Here is a 19,954-nt window from a genome sequence, read left to right as displayed (position 1 = left end):
CGGATCTGGCTCCTCTCCAAGGTGTTCAGCGCCCAGAGTGCCCAAGGGGCATCCAAGGGTTCGGCTGTGCCACACACATTTTAGCACACACCTAGGGATGTGTGCGACACAGTCCAATGGCTGGATGTTCCCTGAGCATGCTGGGCTCCCTGGAGAGGAGCTCAATCGGGCGGGATCTCATTCTCATACAAGAACGTACGAAATGGGTGTAAGTCTTTGAATGACATCCACCATGATTGGGATCTCTCTTTACTGAGTGGAGAGCCCAATGAAGCATCCAACGGCTAGGTTGTGTCACACACATCCCGACAGCAAGATGGATGCCATGAGTGGGCCCCACATGATAGATGCTATTTGGGCAGCTCACTCATTATCGTACATTTTGTATGAGAATGGGATCCCAACTCAGTGGGAGGGGGTGACGTGCATGAATCTCTTTTTCTGAAAAGTATTTTCATGTTGGGAGACCATTCTCTGTTGGGCAGTGTGGCTCTTGCACGTGCGAGGGCAATGAGAGGGGGCATAGAGGCATCTTGGGGGAGGGATTTCCTATTTTCAGAGGCGTGGGGCGGTCATTTCGCTCCCACTATGTCTGGGCGTGGGCATACACTCCCCCACAAAGAATTTTTCTCTTTTCATGTCTTACCCAAAAAAAGGGAAAGAGAACACCCCCCCTAGTCGCACAGCGCACGCCACCTATAAACGTTGACACAGTTGCGCGTAAAATGACCACCGCACCCCCTGGAACCCCGAAAATGATCAAGGGTGCGATAGTCATTTCACGTGCCCTTGTGTTAGGGCACAAGGGCAACATGTCTAGCACGACCGGGTGGCGTCCTTTCTCCAAAAAAAAAAAATTCATGTTCTATTAGGGTCTTTTTGGTATCATTTTTCATTTTGATTTTTGCCTATTTAATATAAATCATTAATGAAAACCATTTTTTATCAAAATATAAAAATGGTTTGGTAACCAATAGACATAAAATGGTTTTTTGAAGAAATGGGTTTGGTATCCCTATGTGCAAAATGGTTTTTTGAAGATTAAGAGATGCCCCCTTCACCCATCTTCTTTATAACTCTCTCAACTCTCCTTGCCATTATTGTTGTGAGCGTTCGTCGGAGGGTTTGAGGCAGGCTGTTGAGTACATGATCGTCCGAAGAGATTCCTCCGCCTATCTTAGTGTCAACTTAGTATCACCGTTCTTGTCAGCCTTGAAGGCAGCGGAATCCAGGGCAATCGAGAGTTGCCTTGCTTGTTCGGAAGAGGAAGTGGAAGAGGAATAAGTGGAATCCTTAAGATTCTGCTTTGTAGTCGGTAGATTTTGTACCTGAGCTCGCTTTTGAGTCTAGAGTCACAATTGGAGGTTGGGTCTTTAATTCCCTGCATCGCCCGCATCCCTGCTTGTTACAACACTCAGCTCGTGTTCCTCAAGCTCATATCCCCCTCAAGTCAAGTCTATACTACTCATCCCAATTGATAAAATAGAACCTGAAGATCGAAGAAGAAAGAAAAGAAAGGAATGAACTTTTGGGATTTGGTTCTTTTTGGTTTGCTATTCGTGAGAGATAGGGGAGAGGGAGATGGTTTGATCTCAGACATTGATATATAGAGGGGCAGATAGAGAAGTAAAGTGGAAAGGCGAGAGAAACGGAGTTTTGCTTTCGATTCTCTTTCCGGCGTTTGAGGCCGGCGTTTTGGTCTTTGGAGCCTCGCGAGCGTTCGCTGGAGGGTTTCGAGGCAGGTTGTTGCTTCGATCGGCTGCTATGAGCAGCGACCAATAGACACAACCCTTTTCCCCCTTAAATTCCTTGGTCGGGGAAGAAGAAGAAGAAGAGGGGGGAGAGGGAGTGGGGGCTTGCCTTTCTAATTAAAGGAGGAAATGACTCCTTTACCCTCGACTTTGGGGCTTTATGTGCACATGTTCATTAAAGTACCCAAAAAATGATTAAAAATGATTTTTGGCCAAAATCCATAATGAGGTCTCAACTCTATTATGGTTTTTCTATTATTTTGATGTTTTGTAAATAGAAATAGGGTCCATAAATTATACCAAACACTTGTAAAAACGTTTAAGTGTCGGAAAAACAAAATGAAAAATGATACAAAAAAGACCCTTAGTAGCAAACAAGTTTTTTTTTTTTTTTTGTGGTTAAAAGGGCGCTTATATTAATAAGATAAAAAGTTACATATTACATTCTAGAGTACACCTTCCCCATGGCATCATTCTGAATCATCTCAGAGAGAGCCAAAGGCAGGCCATTCAAAGTAAAATGGAAAACCTGGGCCGTATAAGTGAATCCAGCCAGATAATCCGCACAGCTATTAATCTCCCTTACATGGTGAATGAAGGTGCAGTTGCGGAAAGTGTCCCGCAGGTCACGGATCGCCTCAACTAACCACAAAACTCGCCAAGGCACCCTGTAAGTACCAACAATCATTTGAATTGCAACTTGCGAATCAATTCTAATTTGCACTTGAGCCAAATTAAGGGACCTTGCCCGTAGTAACCCACGTCAAATCGCCTCAAGCTCCAAACAAATAACACTCGTCCCTTGTAACCCTCCTGCTAGAGCAAAAACCGGCTGCCCCAGATGATTCCTCCCAATGGCTCCAAAACCACCAGATGCATCCTTAACAGAGCCATCACAATTGATGGCAACCCACCCCACAGGTGGAGCTGGCCAGGTGTGTTGCGTAGCGAATGGCAAAGTAAACACCACCGGAATGCCCCATCTTGCAAAAAAGTCCCTTTGTCGGCTAGTGTCCTCCATCTTCAAAACTAGACTTGAAAATCTGCCTCTAACATCGCTTATAATGCGATTCAAAACTGTTGTAGTCGAGCTCGGTCGCCGTTGATGCGCCCTATCATTCCTCTCTTGCCAGATCCGATAAACTGAGGAATTGAAGCTAAACTTCTGCACCGAGTCAGGCAGCGATCTTCCATCGAAGTGGGTAACCAGCCATTGAACTTCATCATTCCAAGAACCCACCGGTTGTCTATTAAAACCATTCAGAATGAGAACATCCTTCCACACAACAGAAGAGAAAGGACATTCAATTAAAAGATGATCAATTGTTTCCACTACAACCCCACATAGAAAACAAGAGAAGTGTATGCCTATCCCCCAACCAGCAAGTAACCATCGAACCGGCAGCCTGCCCCACAATGCAACCCAATAGACAAACGAGAATCTGGGTTGAGAATGCGAATACCAAATCAGATCGCACAATTCCTTGCGCTCACTGCCACTGTGCACCACGTTCCATGCACTCTTCAGACTAAACATCCCACTAGAGGTTGGAGTCCATACCACCAGGTCACCACGGAGCTTTTTGTGTACCTTCGTCGATTGAATCTCCTCCCATCTATCATTGAGAGCAACATCCTGCGTTTGATTAACCCACTTCTGATCATCCGCCAATATATGACTAACACAATCAAATACACCACGACTAAGAGAATCAGCAATTAATATCCCAGGTTGGGCAATCGGCCCATTGGCCAACCAAGGATCGAACCACGACAGAGTTCCCTCTCCAAAATGTATGAGTGTGCGAGTGCAACACGCAGCCAGATGTCTGGTCTTCAGGATTTCACGAAAAGAGATCGAACATTGGCTAGGCAGAGTCAATGACCAAACTGAATGCCTTTTTAGCCATCGATGAAGAACAAATAATGACCAACAACTCTCTTGTTTAGAAGAGAGTGACCAGACGTGGCGCATCAAAGCTGTAGTATTCCAGTCACGGAGCCGTCGCAAGCCAAGACCCCCCCTCCTCTTTTGGCCGACAAACAGCCTTCCAAGCCACCTTGTGTCTACCTGAATCAGTATTCCCACGCCATAGAAACCTGGCCATCATACGTTCCAACACCCCGATAGTGTACTGTGGTAGGCAAAAGACACTAACCCAATTGGAAATACAACCCATAACAATAGACTTAAGTAAGGTCAATCTCCCTGCAAAAGAAAGCATCCTAGCACTCCAAGAAGAAATCTTGTGTTCCACCTTTGAGATTAACAGCTGAAAATCACATGCCCTAGGCCCTTGTGTTGCAAGAGGGACACCCAGGTATTTAATAGGCAAATGTCCTTCACTCATGTTCAAAGTGCACTCAAACCAGCCCTTGATTCCAGCATCACAGTTTGCAAAAAATAGAGAGGACTTTCCATGATTTATCGAAAGTCCAAAAAGCCCCGAAAACTCATCAAGCAGCTTCTTCAATGTAATAGCATTGGAAGTAGTAGCCTTACCAAAAATAAAGAGATCATCGGCAAAGCATACAGAGGTCAATTCAGGCTTGGCACAGAACTGGTGGTATTGAAAAGTTCCCGCCTTAGCTGCCACAAACAAGGAATCCGTAAAGACCTGAAGCACAATATTAAACAGAAAAGGGGACATTGGACACCCTTGTCGCAGACCCCTATTTGTTGAAAATAATGGGGACTGTGCACCATTAAGAGAAACAACATAACTAGGATTAATAATACAATTAGAAACCCAAGTTATAAATATAGGAGGAAAATTCAACCAGAGGAGCAAAGTGACCAAAAAACTCCATTGCACTGAATCATAAGCCTTCTGCAAATCAATTTTTGCCGAGAATCTAGGCATCCCCTTGCTACTATGGTAACCATACAGTAACTCCTGGCAGAGTAAGACATTATCCTCAATGTGTCTTCCCTCCATGAAAGCAGTTTGACTAACACCCACAAGCTTGTGCATCACCTTATTGATCCTGTTAGCTAACAACTTTGCAATGAATCGGTAAATAAAAGAACTTATAGCAATCGGCCGATAGTCATTGAAAGTTGATGGAGCATCACCTTTGGAGACAAGGGTTAAGAGAGAAAGCTTGACCTCCCTTGGCATATTCATATTTGTAAAGAAATCTAATATGCCATTACACAAATCCACACCAATGATGTGCTAGCACTTCTTGAAAAAACCCGCCCCAAATCCGTCAACACCAGGCGCACTCTCATCATCAGCAGCAAACACAACAACCTTAATCTCATCTAGGGTAAACATCCCAGATAAGAAATCACCATCAGCCGCATCTAAACCCCGCTGTAAAGGGAGAGTAAAAGATGTGGTGATAATCTGTGGGGTGTCCATAAAGGCCCTCCCGAAGTGGGAAGCTGCCTCATTTCGAATCTGTTCATCTCCTGTTAGAGGCACACCAGCACTTGAAAATATTGAAGTGATCTGATTGTGACTCCTTCTAGATCTCAAGGATCGATGGAAGAAACTAGTATTGTTGTCACCCTGTTGCAACCAACGAACCCGCGCCCTTTGCTTCAATTCAGATTCTCTAACACTCAACAAATGTCGTAGCCTACATAGAGAATCAACCTCCCGTTGCTGCAACAATGGATCAAATGGGTTGGCACTTATTTGTGATTGTAAGGAATCAATCTCACAATTAAGGCCATGCACCTGGTCGTCCAATCCATGAAAGGCACCCCTACTCCAATGCTTTAATCGACTCCAAAGGGCTTTCAATTTAATCAAAAATGAAAAGAGGGGGGAACTACCATTCGGCTGAGACCAAACATCTTGGACTAGTGGAAAAAAGTCCACATGGTCCACCCAATGATTATAAAAATAAAATTGCTTACCCCTCCTACGAAATGGCACATCAGAAGTTACAACCATTGGACTATGATCTGACACACCTGGATTCTGGAAAACCACAAAAGAGCGTGGGAACACATCCATCCAATTACCATCTACCAACACACGGTCAATCTTTGACGCAATACAAACATCACCACATCCACGGTTACTCCAAGTCATGTGACAGCCAGACCATGTTAGATCGGTGAGATCATTCCGAAGTAAACAATCTAACAAAGGTTGTAGCATCTGAAGCGTCAGTGGCCGACCACCCTCTTTCTCATTGGAATAGCATAAAGAGTTAAAATCTCCCAAAACCACCCACGGTTGGGATGTCATAGATCTAACTTGAGTCATACTATTCCAAAGATCAACCCTCTCCGACGCAAAATTTGCACCATAAACAAAACTAGCACCAAATACCTGATGCGTAGACTTAACTGTAACCTGCACGTGCACCAGCTGTGAAGTAGTGAGAAGAGGTAAGATAGAGACATACTCTTCGTCCCACATAACCCAAATCCTCCCTGAGCTCGCAGAAGCATAATTATGTATACAGCACCAACGATTAGCAAACATCCTAGAACAGTTCAAAAAATTACTCTCCTTAACCCGAGTCTCAATCAAGCCAAATAGAACAAGGTTATTAACAGACGCCCAATCCAAGACTGCATGTCGCTTACCAGGGTCATTAATACCCCTGGTATTCCATGCTCCAAATTTGATCATTTAGACACAGTGGCAGCAGAGCGCTCCAAAGGTGCACTCCAAGTTTTTTCTCTTTTATTAAACAGATGCTTATTTATTGAGGCGTGTAAGGCATCCCAAGTTCATAGCTTGGACAACCAAGTAATGGAAAGGGATCAAATTGTCTTACATGCACAAGATAATGCCCTCCAAGCCAGGGAGTCAGTCACACTATTAATCTCCCTGAAAATATGGTGAAAAGTTATGATCTGAAATAAGTATTTTTTTGCTAAAAGATCACTTGTATTAAAAAGGGAAAATTTAAAAAAATACATAAAAACTGGAACAGAAACCCAGCTACCTCAACACAACAATAAATTGATAGGTAACCAATCCCACCTTCGGCAATGCCATCAATAGGAAAGCTTACCCACCACAAGCACAGAAATTAAAAAGATAACATTAAGAGCTAACTGAAGCGAAATCTTGATCTCTGTTGAGCGTCCAACTCCAATTCCAAATTAATCAAAGGCAGCTAATGCACAACTGTTAAGGAGGACTCAAATCTGGTTGCTGATTGAGCCAAAAAATCTGCTATCAGATTCGCTTTGCATTCTATAGAATTCAGAAAAGGAAGTATTCCCAACCAATGCTGCCACACAAACCAAGGGAAAACCCTCTTGTTCACTAGCATTACAACCGCCATTGAATCGCATTCCACCCACAAGTGTTGCACATGCAATTCCCTTGCTCTTTCCAACCCACCTATCAACGCTTCAAATTCAGCTTCAAAGTTTGTTTTTGTCCCCAGGAAAACTCTAAAAGAATCCACGACCTTAGCATTGTCATCTCTAAAAATACCTCCAGCTCCTGCCTTTCCTGGATTCCCTATAGAGCACCATCAACATTGAATTTATACCAACCTACTTGAGGAGCCACCCAAAAAATGTAACTAAATGTTTAATATCTTGAATAAGATTGATAATATTTGGAGGTGGAACTAGATGCTCATGAGTGAGAATGGAACTAGGGAAGCAAGCTCCTTATTGTCTGTTTCTACTAGCAAGTTGTCAATTCACTCTGATACACGCTGTAACAAGCCTTCTTTCATTGCCAAAGCTTCATCTTGAATGATTATTGAGAATGAAGTGGGATTGAAACAACTGAAATAAGATTCTTAATTTTTTGAATTTCGGATAGAAAAACCAAGACCTCCTTTCTCTCTGCAACCTTTACGGGTGTGTGCTTGTTGCCCCACTTTAAAAGGTTAAACTTAGTTCATTGCTTGCAAAATGTTATGGGGACTTTTGGGTTTTTGCGCATGTGAAATCTCAGCTTCATGTATGGCCCTTCATCCAATTTTCTTGACTGTAGTTATCATGAAAATTGTTTTCTCTGAGATTTCCAATAGATCCTCTGCCTTTCCTGCTTTTTGTTGGAAATTCTGTATTGGATATTGGTTACTTTCTTTTTCTACCTTTGGTTCTATCAATCTCTCTCTCTCTCTCTCTCTCTTTTGTTCTTGGTATTGCAAATTCTATAAAGGCCTAGAGGGTATATTTTTGGGGTTATATATGATGTTTTCTCAGAGTCATTTGACTTTTTCTTCATCTCATTTTGTTGTTCTTTTGCTTCAAGTCATTTTCTTTGTTTCACTTTCTGCAGGTGGATGATGATGAGTTGCCACAGTTGATTGTTATTGGAGCTGGAGCTGGCGCAGGTGATGGTTGCCCAGGAATGGTTTTGCAGCAGTTCTCCAAAGTTATGAACAGGGAAGAAGATGCTCCAACACTAAGAATAGGGAAGAAGATGGAATGAGAGGTTATAATTTAAATAACTAATGGGTTTAAAATGGACATTTCAACTTTGGGTGCTAACTGTGCTTAACGTCAGGGGGAAGATTGATATTTTGATAGTTTTTGGAGTCTCCATGATGTATGATTTACTTATAGGGGGTGTTCGTGATTTTCCCAATATAAAATGATTTGTAACCTTACTTTTTTACCCTTTTCTTATAACACATTTTTTTTGTTCCAATGAGAATAAATATTGTTATCTATACTCAAAAAAATGTGCAAAACAATAAGAGTTTTGGATAATGATACCTTCTTGTTCCATTGGAGTAGACGACATATGTATGTAAGTAGCCCTAGTAAGTGCCAAAAGGATTCTATCCAACACCCTGCCTAGGCTGCATGTGCAGCGTCGGACACAGTGAGGTGTGAAAAGACCGCCTCACCCCTACTCGGGCAAGCCACTTGGGCAGGGGTGAGGCAGTCTTTTCACGCCTCACTGTGTCCGGTGCTGCGCGTGTAGCACGGGCAGGGTGCTGGATAGGAGCCGAGTCCCAGTAAGTGAATGTATGACTCTATATATAAAAGAGTCATGAATGATAGATAAAGAAAAATCAAGAATATCTATTGGCAATCTCCTGGAGATAGGTGCACAGCTCCTGGGGCTTAGAGATCATGACCATGTGATCTGAACCAGGGATCTCCTTCACCTCATCAGGTGGGTATTTTGCAATCATCCCTTTCAGAGATTCTTTAATATCATCCTCTTCGTCACATAAGATGAACACTCGGCTAACTGATCCATATTTCCTGTCTGAAACTGCAGTTTCCTTCAACATATCTTGGTTACCAAAGAAGCCTATGGGTCTCACCAGCTTGGTTGCAAGAGCCAGATCCTATTTTAGCACCACCCCATCAGGGTATTAGAAGGGTTGCAAGCTCTGGATAAGTTATAAAATTCGTTTGAAGTGCAATTTAATTAAGAAGATTTTTACCTCAGGTGGGCTTCTCTGATATTGCTTTGCTAACTTCTCTTGTTTTGGCATGATTTTTGTACCGGCCTTGACCTGTGTTGGATTTAAGCATCCAAAGCATATATATATCAATATATATGTAACTAAGGGAGTTAGATTACTTATCTTAATGTAGACAGGCCGAGATTGATGATGGTGATCTCAAGCACCATATAATGCATCATAATTCTGAAAAACATTAAGAAACTAGAAGAATTGGTGGGGCTGAGTCGTGACAAAAGTCACTCTCCTTAAGATTGTAGATGCCCCCTATGGTGCAACCAGGTCCTTGCGAATTAGCCTTCAAAATAAAACAACACTCCAAACAAAGCTATCTAGTAATGATGCACTTCAAATACTAGGCTACTAAGGGCATAGAGAGTTGCACTCAATTGGATATAAAAAACAACTAGAGAAGTAAAGCTAAGAGGAAAAACAAAAAGAAGTTGTCTCAAATTATAACCCCCCCCCCAAGGGATGTCTCCAATGGATATGCCCACAAAACATGTATTTTCCCATGAGACAAGTCTTCAAATTAGGAAACAACAAAACCCTCTTTAAACATTTTTTATAAAAAAAAGGTCAAATGTTCTTTGTGCCGGGGGCGCACAGAAACATGGGGGTGAGCAAAATGACCATGGCAGACCCATGTGTCTAGACGTTGGCTGCGCTACGGCACAGAGAGCGTACATCAGCCCATAAAAAAATAACAACATTTTGAATCAAATATTTTAAAATCTTTTTAAAATTTCATACTTAATGTTTGTGAATTGCATACCAGCCTTGGCCAGCCTTCTATCATACTGTAAATTGATTTTCACAAAACTCATTGTTGAAGAAACTTAATTTAAGAAACAGATTACACCAATCAGGTGCAGGTCTTGCACCGAAGCTAGGCTCTGTTAAATGTACATACCTCTTCTTTAATGCCAACCACACTGTTACTGGTATTGGGCATGATAGCAGAGATAAAAACAGCAACAGATATTTTCTCAGGGAACCTCTCCATGGCAACAGAAATGCTCAATCCATTAAAGCTGTGCCCAACTAAAATCACCTTCTCATCTTGAGGGAGAGATGCCATGAAAGCCATTAAGGGCTCATAATAGTCGGCAATGGAGTGGAGGTCTTCTACTTGCTTTGGGTTGATCCCTGAAGCTGCAAGGTCCAGTGATGTTACTCTGTGACCGGCTGAAGTTAGTAATGTTTCAAGCTTATACCAACACCAAGCCCCATGACAAGCACCATGGATTAGAACGAAATGCTTCTTTTGATTTTTTCTCTCCATTGCTTTCTGTTGTATGTTTGCTTTCCGAATTGGGCTATGGCTTTGGTATTGTTATTTTATTTCGTTGGAGGAAGGACTACCACTTGGTGGAGACAAATTAATGTCATCCACAGATATTGTCCTCATCCATAGCTTATCTACAACGTGGAGAAAAGGGCAGAGGAACTGCACAATTACACAAAGAATGAGCAATTTGGATCCTTTACTGCTGGGCAACCGTGCGGCCGCACACAAACAGGGCGTGGATCCCATCTGGGCAGGGTGCTCAAGCAATGGGTGGGTGGGGTGGTCATTTCGCCCTGCATGTGTGAGACCACATGGCTGCCCGCAGCAGAGGATTACGATCCAACAATGAGGCCAAAGCATGGGAGATGGTGTTTGAGGCCTTCAAGGATGAACCCTCAACATGGCTAAATTTGGGTATAATTTGTATCAAATATTTAGTTAGGAAAGCATCCCCTACCTACCCACCTCTCTCTCTCTCTCTCCACCATTGGTTTGAGCCTTTGAGGTATCAATGGATCGGCCATATAAGATGGTCTTACCCTCAAAGATACCAATTTTGAGTGTAATTTGATAAATATATCACTTTCCGTTCAAATCCATGTGTCGTTTGATTTACCAAAGTCTCCGTCGACAAAAGGATCACCCTAAGATGATCATCTCATGGACCGTTCAAATCCATGTGTCGTTTGATTGACCAAAGTCTCTGTGTCACTAAAAGGATCACCCTAAGATGATCATCTCATGGACCGTTCAAATCCATGTGTCGTTTGATCGACCAAAGTCTCCATCAACAAAAGAATCACCCTAAGATGATCATCTCGTGGATATTTTTGAATGAATCAAATCAGGTGGTTCTATTTATCAATCTTTTTGACTTGCTCCTACGGTAACCAAGGTCGAAAAGATAAGCCTTTCCAAAATCCAAATTACGCAATGAGCGTTGTTTGATTAAAGGTCTCATCATTGGGATCCGGCTTAGGACAGACATAGGGTCTACCTCTTTTGGGAAAGGTGGACTCAAAGCCAACCTTGATTTAGGAAAAGATGGAAGAGAAGTCAGAAGAGGCTATGGGAACTGGTTCATCTTTGAAGCATTTTTCCCTTCCAATATTTTTCTGTATGGGCTTCCCTCATTTACTTAGGTGGGAATCATTTGGGTCCTCTTTGTTGCTGTCATGAGTTAGTTTCTAGATCTTTTAAAGTGTAGCAGCTTGGGGAAGAAGATGAAGGACATGCGATTTAGGGGAACCCTTGCTTAAAAATAAAATAAGCCATTGATAGGTTGTGAGCCTATGAATCGAGCTTGGGGAAGATGATGTTGCAACTCTTCGATGAGCGTTTTTCAGTATTGGGAATATTAGGGGTTTCTCGGAGAAACTTTCTCCATTTTTACTTCTTTCGTTTTTTATTTTATTTTTGGTAAATAGAACGCTACCCAATCGTGCCCCTTGTATGGCTCCCATGCCTAGACATACAAGGCGCCATACCACCTAGGAATTAAGAATTTGCATGGAGACAAAGCAGTCATTTCCAAGAGGTCAAGGCGCCTTAAACATTTCCCCTTAAAGCTGAATCATATACTAATCATCATCAACTTAAAACAGTCAAAAATAAAGAAATGATAAGGCCTATCCAGCTACTACTGATAACTGATTTTCCAAAAAAAGAAAAAAAGAAACACATTGAACTGTGAAAATCCTAAATTTAGGGCAAACCCTTGTTTTTGAACAGTTTGCTGTATCAATATAAATAGTTGGGTTGATATCCTTCTTTTTCATTCATTCTTCCTCTTCACACCATTTATCTTTTGCTTTGCTCTATTAAAAAATGGCAAAAACTTGCAAGCTTTCTATCCTAACAGTTGGGCTCTTTCTTGGGTTGATATTTGCAGTGATGTTGCAAGTTTCTAATGGTGCACGCATTAATGGCTTTAACGTTGAGTATCGTGGATATCATCTTGATGATACAATCATAGGGAATCCTGCCATGGGAGCGAATGGAGGTGTGAATGGGCCACCCAAGCAAGTAAATCCTCCACAAAGAGGTTGCAACGAGGCTACTCGCTGCAGAACTGCCCCACCTGCACTGTCCTAGCTTTTGTCTTAATGAAGGTCAATAAGATTCTATGTATTTGAAAGCTTGCATGGATTTTTTTAATAAATAAATGGGAACTTGATTTTATCTGTTTATTTTATTTTTTTTAATTTTTATGAAAAAAATAAAGGGAACTTGATAGGGATGAGACTTCTCTACTTCCGTCTAGGGCAGTATTTCCGTGCTCCCACATACAAGGCGGGTGGAATGTACCGCCTTACCCTTGCCCGAGCGCCTTGCCCGAACCGGGGTAATGCGGTACTTTCCACCCGCCTTGTGTGTGTGTGGGCGCACGGAAGTACCGGGCAGGCGGAAGTAGAGGAGTCGGATCCAACTTGATAGTCACCCTTGTAAATTGTTCAATTCTTAATTTTAAAAAAAAATTATTTTCTTGATAGAATGGACTGACCACTTCGTTCCATAGAATTTTTACCACTTGCCTGCAACTCTTTGAAGAGGATACATTTTAGGACACAAGTTGGGCACACAACCAACTTTCCTAGAACTAGCAGCTCCAGCCAATGACAGTGTAGGACACACATGGGCATAGGTGTCTTTTCCATGGGGTGGGAGAGAGGGATCCAGATCCTCTATGGTGTGCTGCCTGCAGCGGCCTGAGCGGTGCAGATTGAACCGTGTGTGCAAAGACCGCCTTACCCCTGCCCAAATGCCTTGCCCGAGCAGGGGTAAGGTGGTCCTTGCGCGTGCAGCCCAGTCTGCATCGCACAGGGCAACTGCAACGTAGACGATCTGAATTGGAGAGAGAGAGAGAGATACAAGTCTGGGCAGCCCGGTGGCTTGCCCAGACTTTTATCCAAATTCAATTATGAAATGTATTTTTGTCAAGTGAAAAGCTTACCACAAAGAGAGAGAGAGAAGTGGAACTAATCTTCACTCTCATTACTAAAACATAATTAGGCATAACCAAAGGATCCACACTAGGTTGGAATTTGGATGGGATTCGGATATTCACCAATCTCAAAGCTGTGTTCTTATAAAATAAAAAAAAACATATCCCAAAGCTGTGGTACAACCATATGGTTAAGACTTGGCATCCCTACGCTGCTAAGTATCAGGTAGTTTAGTGGTTTGATAAGGGTATCAATGATCAAGCCTATGTTGGAGTATACCTCTAAATATAATGTAAACACCACAGACCTATGAAAAATTTTGGCGATTGGAAAGCTAAAAGGAAAATTTTATCATAAAGGAAAGTTAGAAAATTATTATTATTTTTTTAAGTTAAGAGAATTTCTTATTTGTTATTGGCAAAGCCTGATTTCAATTTTAAACTAGGAAGAATTGATAATTCTTCCTCAAGATCAGCAGTCCTACACCGAATTTTTAGGAAGCGTTTATAATAAGGGTAATTTGTACGTTTGGAGATTAGTCTCTATATTTTACAGCACAAGACGCTATATATAAGGGGTTATCTTGTAAGGAAGTAGAGGGTTTTGTATTTTCTTCATCAGAATAGTGGAAGCTCTAGTCATTGCTCGGTCGTGGACGTAGCCCATCTTGGGTGAACCATGTAAATCTTTGTGTTCTTTGTGTGATTTTTCTTTTGTAAATGGATGTTTTGTTTCCATTGTTAATTCTTAACATTACTGACATCCTTTAAAGCGTAAAATGATTTGTAACCTTACTTTTTTTATTACAACACTCTCTTTTTGTTCCAATGAAGGTAAATATTGGCATTTTACACGAATACTTGAAAAATATGCAAAACAATGACCATTTTGGATAATGATACCTTCTTGTTCCATTAGAGTGGATGACATATGTATCTAAGTAGGCAGTATAAATGGAATTTTTTTTTTTGGTACAAGAGCCTCCCAAACCCCGTCAAGGGAAAGGGGGGAATTTATTGAAGTCTCGAAGAGCAAAAACTGCATTATAATACTCAAAAGGTCCTCCAAAAATGAAGACAATCAAAAGCCCTGTCTAGGATAATTTATAGCCTAGTTGAAAATAGATGACAAATCAAGAATATCTATTGGCAATCTCTTGGAGATAGGCGCAAAGTTCATACGGCTTAGAAATCATGGCCATGTGGTCTGAACCGGGGATCTCCTTCACCTTATCAGGTGGGCTTAGTGCGACCATACACATCATAAAAGCCTTCATAAAATCATCTTCATCACATAACACGAACACTCGGCTAACTGATCCATATTTCTCTTCCGAAACTGCTGTTTCCTTTAACATATCTATAATCCCATAGAAACCTATGGGCCTCACAAGCTTGGTTACAAGAGTCAGATCCTATGTAATTGCCAACACCATATCAGGGTGTCAGATGTTTGCAATTAGCTCTTTATAAATCATTTTTATTTTAAGTGCAACTTATAAATAATTAAGAAGATATGTATGTACCTCAGGTGGGCTTTTTTCATATTGCTTTTCTAATTGCTCCATGTTTGGAAGGATTTCAAACAAGAATGTTCGTTGAATACCTGCCTTGGCCTTCCTTCTACCAAACTGTATATTGATTTTCACAAAGTGCATTTGTTAACGCAAACGCCAAGAAGCACGAAGAAGCACAATAGATTCATGCAAAGATGACACAGAGATTTAACGTGGTTCACACACCAATGTGGTGTTCTACATCTAAGAGTAAAGTTGGAGATGATTCACTATGTAATGGAAGAAAAAAATACAGTGAAGACCTCTCAAGAACACCAAAAGTCGCAGCAAGAACTCTATAGAAAACCCTAACTCGAAAATGACCAAATTAGTCTACTCTCTCTTGCTTACACAAGAAGATAATAAAACAAGGTAATACTCTTCCGAGTTGGGTCCCCCAAACAAGGGTTTTGGATCTTTTGTGGCCTAGGGTTGAGCGGCCATCATGTTGTGCTCAACTCATAGGCCGCCATGTGGATTTGATGCAAATCCAATGGTTGGTAGATAAGCTCAATTCAAAATTCAAAATTCAAAATTACATATCAAAATTAAAAAATGCTAGGTCGTAGTCTACCAACCATTGGATTTGCTTCAAATCCATGTGGCGGCCTGTGACTCTATGAGTTGAGCACAACCCGATGGCTGCTCAACCCTAGGCCGCAGAGGATTCAAATCCCCAAACAAGATCACAGATGGGCTTAGGGCCCTCCGCTACCATCATAGATTTCACAAATTTCTCCTTCTGGTCACCATCCACCAAAAATGTCGGAGTGGGGCAAACTTCAAAACGGGTTACAAGAATTCATGACACACATAACTACATTATTGAAGCTTTCTAATTAAAAGTCTACTTAAAGAAACTTAATTAAGAAACAGATTAAACTAATCAGGTTGTGCACCAAAGACTCTGTAAAATGTACATACCTCTTCCTCAATCTTAACAACACTATTGGTGGGACTGGGCATGATAGCAGAGATGAAAACAGCTACAGATATTTTCTCAGGGAACTTCTCCATGGCAACAGAAATGCTCAATCCATTATAGCTGTGCCCAACCAGAATCACTTTCTCATCTTGAGGGAGAGATGCCATGAAAGCCATTAAGGGCTCATAATAGTCAGCAATGGAGTGGAGGTCTTCTACTTGCTTTGGGTTGATCCCTGAAGCTGCAAGGTCCAGTGATGTTACAGAGTGACCAGCTGAAGTTAGCAATGTCTCAAGCTTATACCAACACCAAGCCCCATGACAAGCACCATGGATTAGAACGAAATGCTTCTTTTGATTGTTTCTCTCCATTGCCTTTTCTTGTGTTTGGCTGTGGCTTTGGTATTGCTTTTATAGAGTTGGAGGAAGGACCACCATTGGGTGCACTAATGTGAAAAGAATCCAAAGGAAGAAGATAGTGTAAGAAATGTTATCCACAAATGTACATTCTCTCATCCATTGCTTATCTACAACGTGGAGATAAGGGCACTGATCAGACGATGGCAGAGGATCTGCACAATTATACAAAGGTTTATTAGGTCAAGGCAGAGGAGATGGTGTCTGCCGCTTCAAGGATGAGCCCTCGACGTGGATTACTTTGCGTATAATTTGTGTCAAATATTTATGATATTTCTTTAGAAAAGCATGTGCCCTACCTACATACCTACCTACCTGCCTGCATGGTTCTAAGTATCGGTATCGTGCGATGGGCGATACGTACCGGTTTTGTTAGTCATCGATACTGTATCGATAGCACGGTACGGATAAGGGGTAAAATAGTTAGAAAACTCATTTTTTAAGGAAATTCAAGGGTACTTTTGTCCGATACAGTCGATCCTGGCCGATACCGTATCGGTATCATATCGGTTTTGCATGTTGCCGATACCGATTCCGATTCCGTGCACTAAAACCATGTCTGCCTGCCTCTGTGTGTGTGTGTGTGTGTGTGTGTGTGTGTGTGTGTGTGTGTGTGTGTGTGGTTGTGTGTCTGGTTTGAGGTATCGGGTATCCGCGGATCGGGATTGGGATTGGGATCGGTATTGGTACTGATACGGACAATTATCACCTACCTATGAATGGGTGACATGTTGCTCTAGCCACATGTTTGATATATATCCCCTGTAACTCTCTGAATATGCTAAGTTGCCCTATTGTATCGGGATTCTCCTTCTTCCTCGTTGAGGAGGACTTTCTCTGTAGGACTCTCCATGATATTCTTTCTCTCATATCAGATTCCTACAAGGATGCAGCTTTCATTCAGAGGATTCCTATCACTATTGGACTCACAGCACCGACTCTTGGCAGGGCAATGCAATTCCATTCAATAAATACAGAGGTTAGTACCCATGTAAGGGGATCGTTCAATCTTCACTCTTTTACGCAATTACTTTGTAAATTTATATCGTTGCCTGGAGAATTGATTTAAGCATGGGAGAGTCCGCTCCGGTGCTCTCTTATGCCCTTTGTTTTCTAGCCTTGCAAACTTGTACATCCACATCAGCCAGGTTGGTTTTCTACAACAACAGGTACCAGATACAATCTGATTGGGATCAGTATCGAAGCGATCATATAAGACGATTTTACCCTCAAAGATCCCGATCTCTAAGTGTATTTTGACTAGTAACCCTTTGTCTGTACCATTTTTGTATCATGCACTGATTCAGAATCAGTCAAGGTTCTGTATTGGTGGTCGGGTGTCGATACCAATCCAAATAGCCTGGTACAGCCGATCCAAGACCGATCCCACAAACCATGCTGCCAGCATGGTGGGAACTGCCCAGGGAGCCCAGAAACCTGCTCTATCCATTGTGTACTGACAGCGGAGGAGCCGCACCGGGCCAAAATCAATCGATTCCTACTGATTTGAATTAGAATCAAATTGGAGTCGACAAAGACCCGATTTCAGTTTTGGTTCCTCGTTTTAAAACCTTGTCTGTGTCATTATCATCTTTTTCTCCAACAATAAGGAGTTTTTAAATTTTTTGTTTTTTTTTTTCTTTTGGGTGGGGAGAGGGGGGTGGAACCATTTATGTGAACACAAAGGTATGAATCAACGTTAAAATATATTATTAGAGGAAAAGAATGCTACTAAGCTACATAGCATATTAGCACCTCCATGTGTCTTTCTCTCTCCAACCTCTTATGAAATGATATATCTGTCCCTATTGCAATTTTAGATAAAACACCTTAATAGCCATTGTAATTCGGATCTTTATCCCCTAAGGTTTGTTGACCGGTACGGTTGTGCAGTTCCTCTCATGGGAGGGTTGAAATGACCATTCCACCCCTTGATCGAACACACTACCTGGGTGGGATCCACCCCCTTTATTAAAGACACTAGGGAACCGTACCAGGCTGGGGAACCGCAGGTGATAAAAATTCCCTCTTGTAATTCTGCCATTTTCTGCTTGCTAGAGTTTGGTTATGAATCATCTTCTTCAACACAACAGCGGATCATACTTCGGTGCTGTGCGTTTCTACATCAACCAGTACAAGGATTCGACCATGTATTACATATAAGTCTTACATATACTTGCTTAATTCCCACTGCATTATATTCCAACATTTTGCTACTTCCATCCAATTAAAAGGCATGAATTAAGAATATCTATTGGCAATCTCCTGGAGATAGGTGCTTAGCTCCTGGGGCTTAGAGATCATGACCACCAGGGATCTCCTTCACCTCATCAGGTGGGTTTTCAGAAATCACCCATTTCAGGAAATCTTTAATATCATCCTCTTCATCACATAAGATGTATACTCGGCTAACCGATCCATAATTCTCGTCCGAAAGTACAATTTCCTTCAACAAATCTGGATTCCCAAAGAATCCTAAGGGCCTCACCAGCTTGGTTGCAAGAATCAAATCCTATGTTGGCAACAATCCATAAGATATCAGATGGTTGCAAGCTCTATCTGGATAAGTTCCAAAATTTCATTTAAAGTTGAAATTTAATTAAGAAGATTTGTACCTCAGGTGGGCTTCTCTGATACTGCTTTGCTAACTTCTCTGGTGTTGGCATGATTTGTGTAGTGGCCTTGACCTGCCTTTTATCATACTGTAAGTTTGTGCCTTGCATACCAGCCTTGCCCTGCCTTCTATCATACTGTAAATCATTGTTGAAGGTTTCTGATCAAAAGTCTACTTAAAGAAACTTAATTGAAATAGATACAAATCAATTACATGTTAAGGCAAGTGATAAAAATAAGGGAAATTATCAGATTTTGAAGATCTGGTGGAATGGATTGCTTCCATTTCTAGGTGTTTCTGCTCAAGCTCTGCCTGAAATTTGGTGAGATCCTCAACTGAATCGGTTTCTTGGTTTGATGTGGTTTGGTTCAAGAATAATACTCCTAGGCATAACTTTGTTGTGTGGAGAGTATTGACTAAGATTCTCCCTACTCAAGAATTCCTTCAATCCAAACAAGTCCCTTCTTTGACGTCTTGTTACTTTTATTGGAATGTAGTCGAGGATATTTGGCACTTACTCTTCCAATGTCCATTTTCTTCTTGTCTATGGGAAGAGATTATAGGGAAATGTTGGTCTAGCAATCGGAAGATTGGGAACCTAGAGGTAGAATGAAGGTCGATAAGGAAGAATATTAAAGGGTAGTTCATGTTGCATTTAATTGGTAAGATTGCATTTAAGCAATCTAGAACCTTACACCAAGTTTAGAAATCCATTTCATTTGAGGTTAGGGATAAGGTGCAAGCCTACAAAAAATCTTGTATTGATACTCCCCATAATTAGGGATATCGATATTCGTTTAGAGATATCCGGAAAAAATCCGAATACTCCGATAAAAATCCGTTCAAAATTTTTTTCGAATACTTAATAATAAAAAATTAAGTAAATAATGATTTTGAAGATTCAACAGGTTCTAGAATATGATGAAAAGAGAATCATGATCTAATAGATACGGATTGAGAGTGAATTGTATCCTCTAGGGGAGAAAGTCTGGATTACACAAGGTAGAAATGTAAATGAATGGTCAAAAATCCAAATCCAATCAACATCCGAATCCGTTTAGAGATATTGTTTTTCAGCCAGGGAATATCCGA

At 41.4% G+C, this 19,954-nt stretch overlaps 4 protein-coding genes across 7 annotated transcripts; all 4 read right to left on the bottom strand.

Moving 5' to 3' along the window:
• Positions 1 to 2,514: 2,514 nt before the first annotated feature.
• On the bottom strand, positions 2,515 to 4,879 carry LOC122645066. Its single transcript, XM_043838413.1, has 2 exons — positions 3,911 to 4,879; positions 2,515 to 3,822 (listed from the first exon to the last, which is right to left on the bottom strand). Exons 1-2 carry the CDS (start codon positions 4,877 to 4,879, stop codon positions 2,515 to 2,517), a joined length of 2,277 nt encoding a protein of 758 aa, XP_043694348.1.
• Positions 4,880 to 4,930: 51 nt separating this feature from the next.
• LOC122645065 lies at positions 4,931 to 6,349 on the bottom strand. Its single transcript, XM_043838411.1, has one exon. The coding sequence runs from the start codon at positions 6,347 to 6,349 to the stop codon at positions 4,931 to 4,933; it is 1,419 nt and encodes a 472-aa protein (XP_043694346.1).
• A 2,358-nt stretch (positions 6,350 to 8,707) lies between these two features.
• On the bottom strand, positions 8,708 to 16,240 carry LOC122645839 (polyneuridine-aldehyde esterase-like). 4 transcript variants are annotated; one of them, XM_043839227.1, is made up of 5 exons: positions 15,832 to 16,240; positions 15,367 to 15,371; positions 14,878 to 14,974; positions 14,581 to 14,766; positions 8,708 to 8,810 (listed from the first exon to the last, which is right to left on the bottom strand). In XM_043839227.1, the coding sequence occupies exons 1-5, from the start codon at positions 16,201 to 16,203 to the stop codon at positions 8,715 to 8,717; spliced, it is 756 nt and encodes a 251-aa protein (XP_043695162.1). In that variant the 5' UTR covers positions 16,204 to 16,240; the 3' UTR covers positions 8,708 to 8,714. The 4 variants fall into 4 exon arrangements, with proteins under 4 accessions (XP_043695162.1, XP_043695163.1, XP_043695165.1 ...); XM_043839228.1 differs by lacking the exon at positions 14,581 to 14,766 and having other exon boundaries at positions 8,708 to 8,996; XM_043839230.1 differs by lacking the exons at positions 14,878 to 14,974; positions 15,367 to 15,371.
• Positions 16,241 to 18,541: 2,301 nt separating this feature from the next.
• Positions 18,542 to 19,395, bottom strand: LOC122645064 (probable esterase PIR7A). Its single transcript, XM_043838410.1, has 3 exons — positions 19,381 to 19,395; positions 18,864 to 18,998; positions 18,542 to 18,760 (listed from the first exon to the last, which is right to left on the bottom strand). The coding sequence occupies exons 1-3, from the start codon at positions 19,393 to 19,395 to the stop codon at positions 18,542 to 18,544; spliced, it is 369 nt and encodes a 122-aa protein (XP_043694345.1).
• Between the last annotated feature and the right edge of the window lie 559 nt (positions 19,396 to 19,954).

This window comes from Telopea speciosissima, chromosome 11 (assembly GCF_018873765.1).
Source record: "Telopea speciosissima isolate NSW1024214 ecotype Mountain lineage chromosome 11, Tspe_v1, whole genome shotgun sequence".
In the NCBI taxonomy this organism is placed as follows: Eukaryota; Viridiplantae; Streptophyta; class Magnoliopsida; order Proteales; family Proteaceae; genus Telopea; species Telopea speciosissima.
Note: the sequence above shows the minus strand (reverse complement) of the source record. Positions and strands in the feature narration are given on the sequence as shown.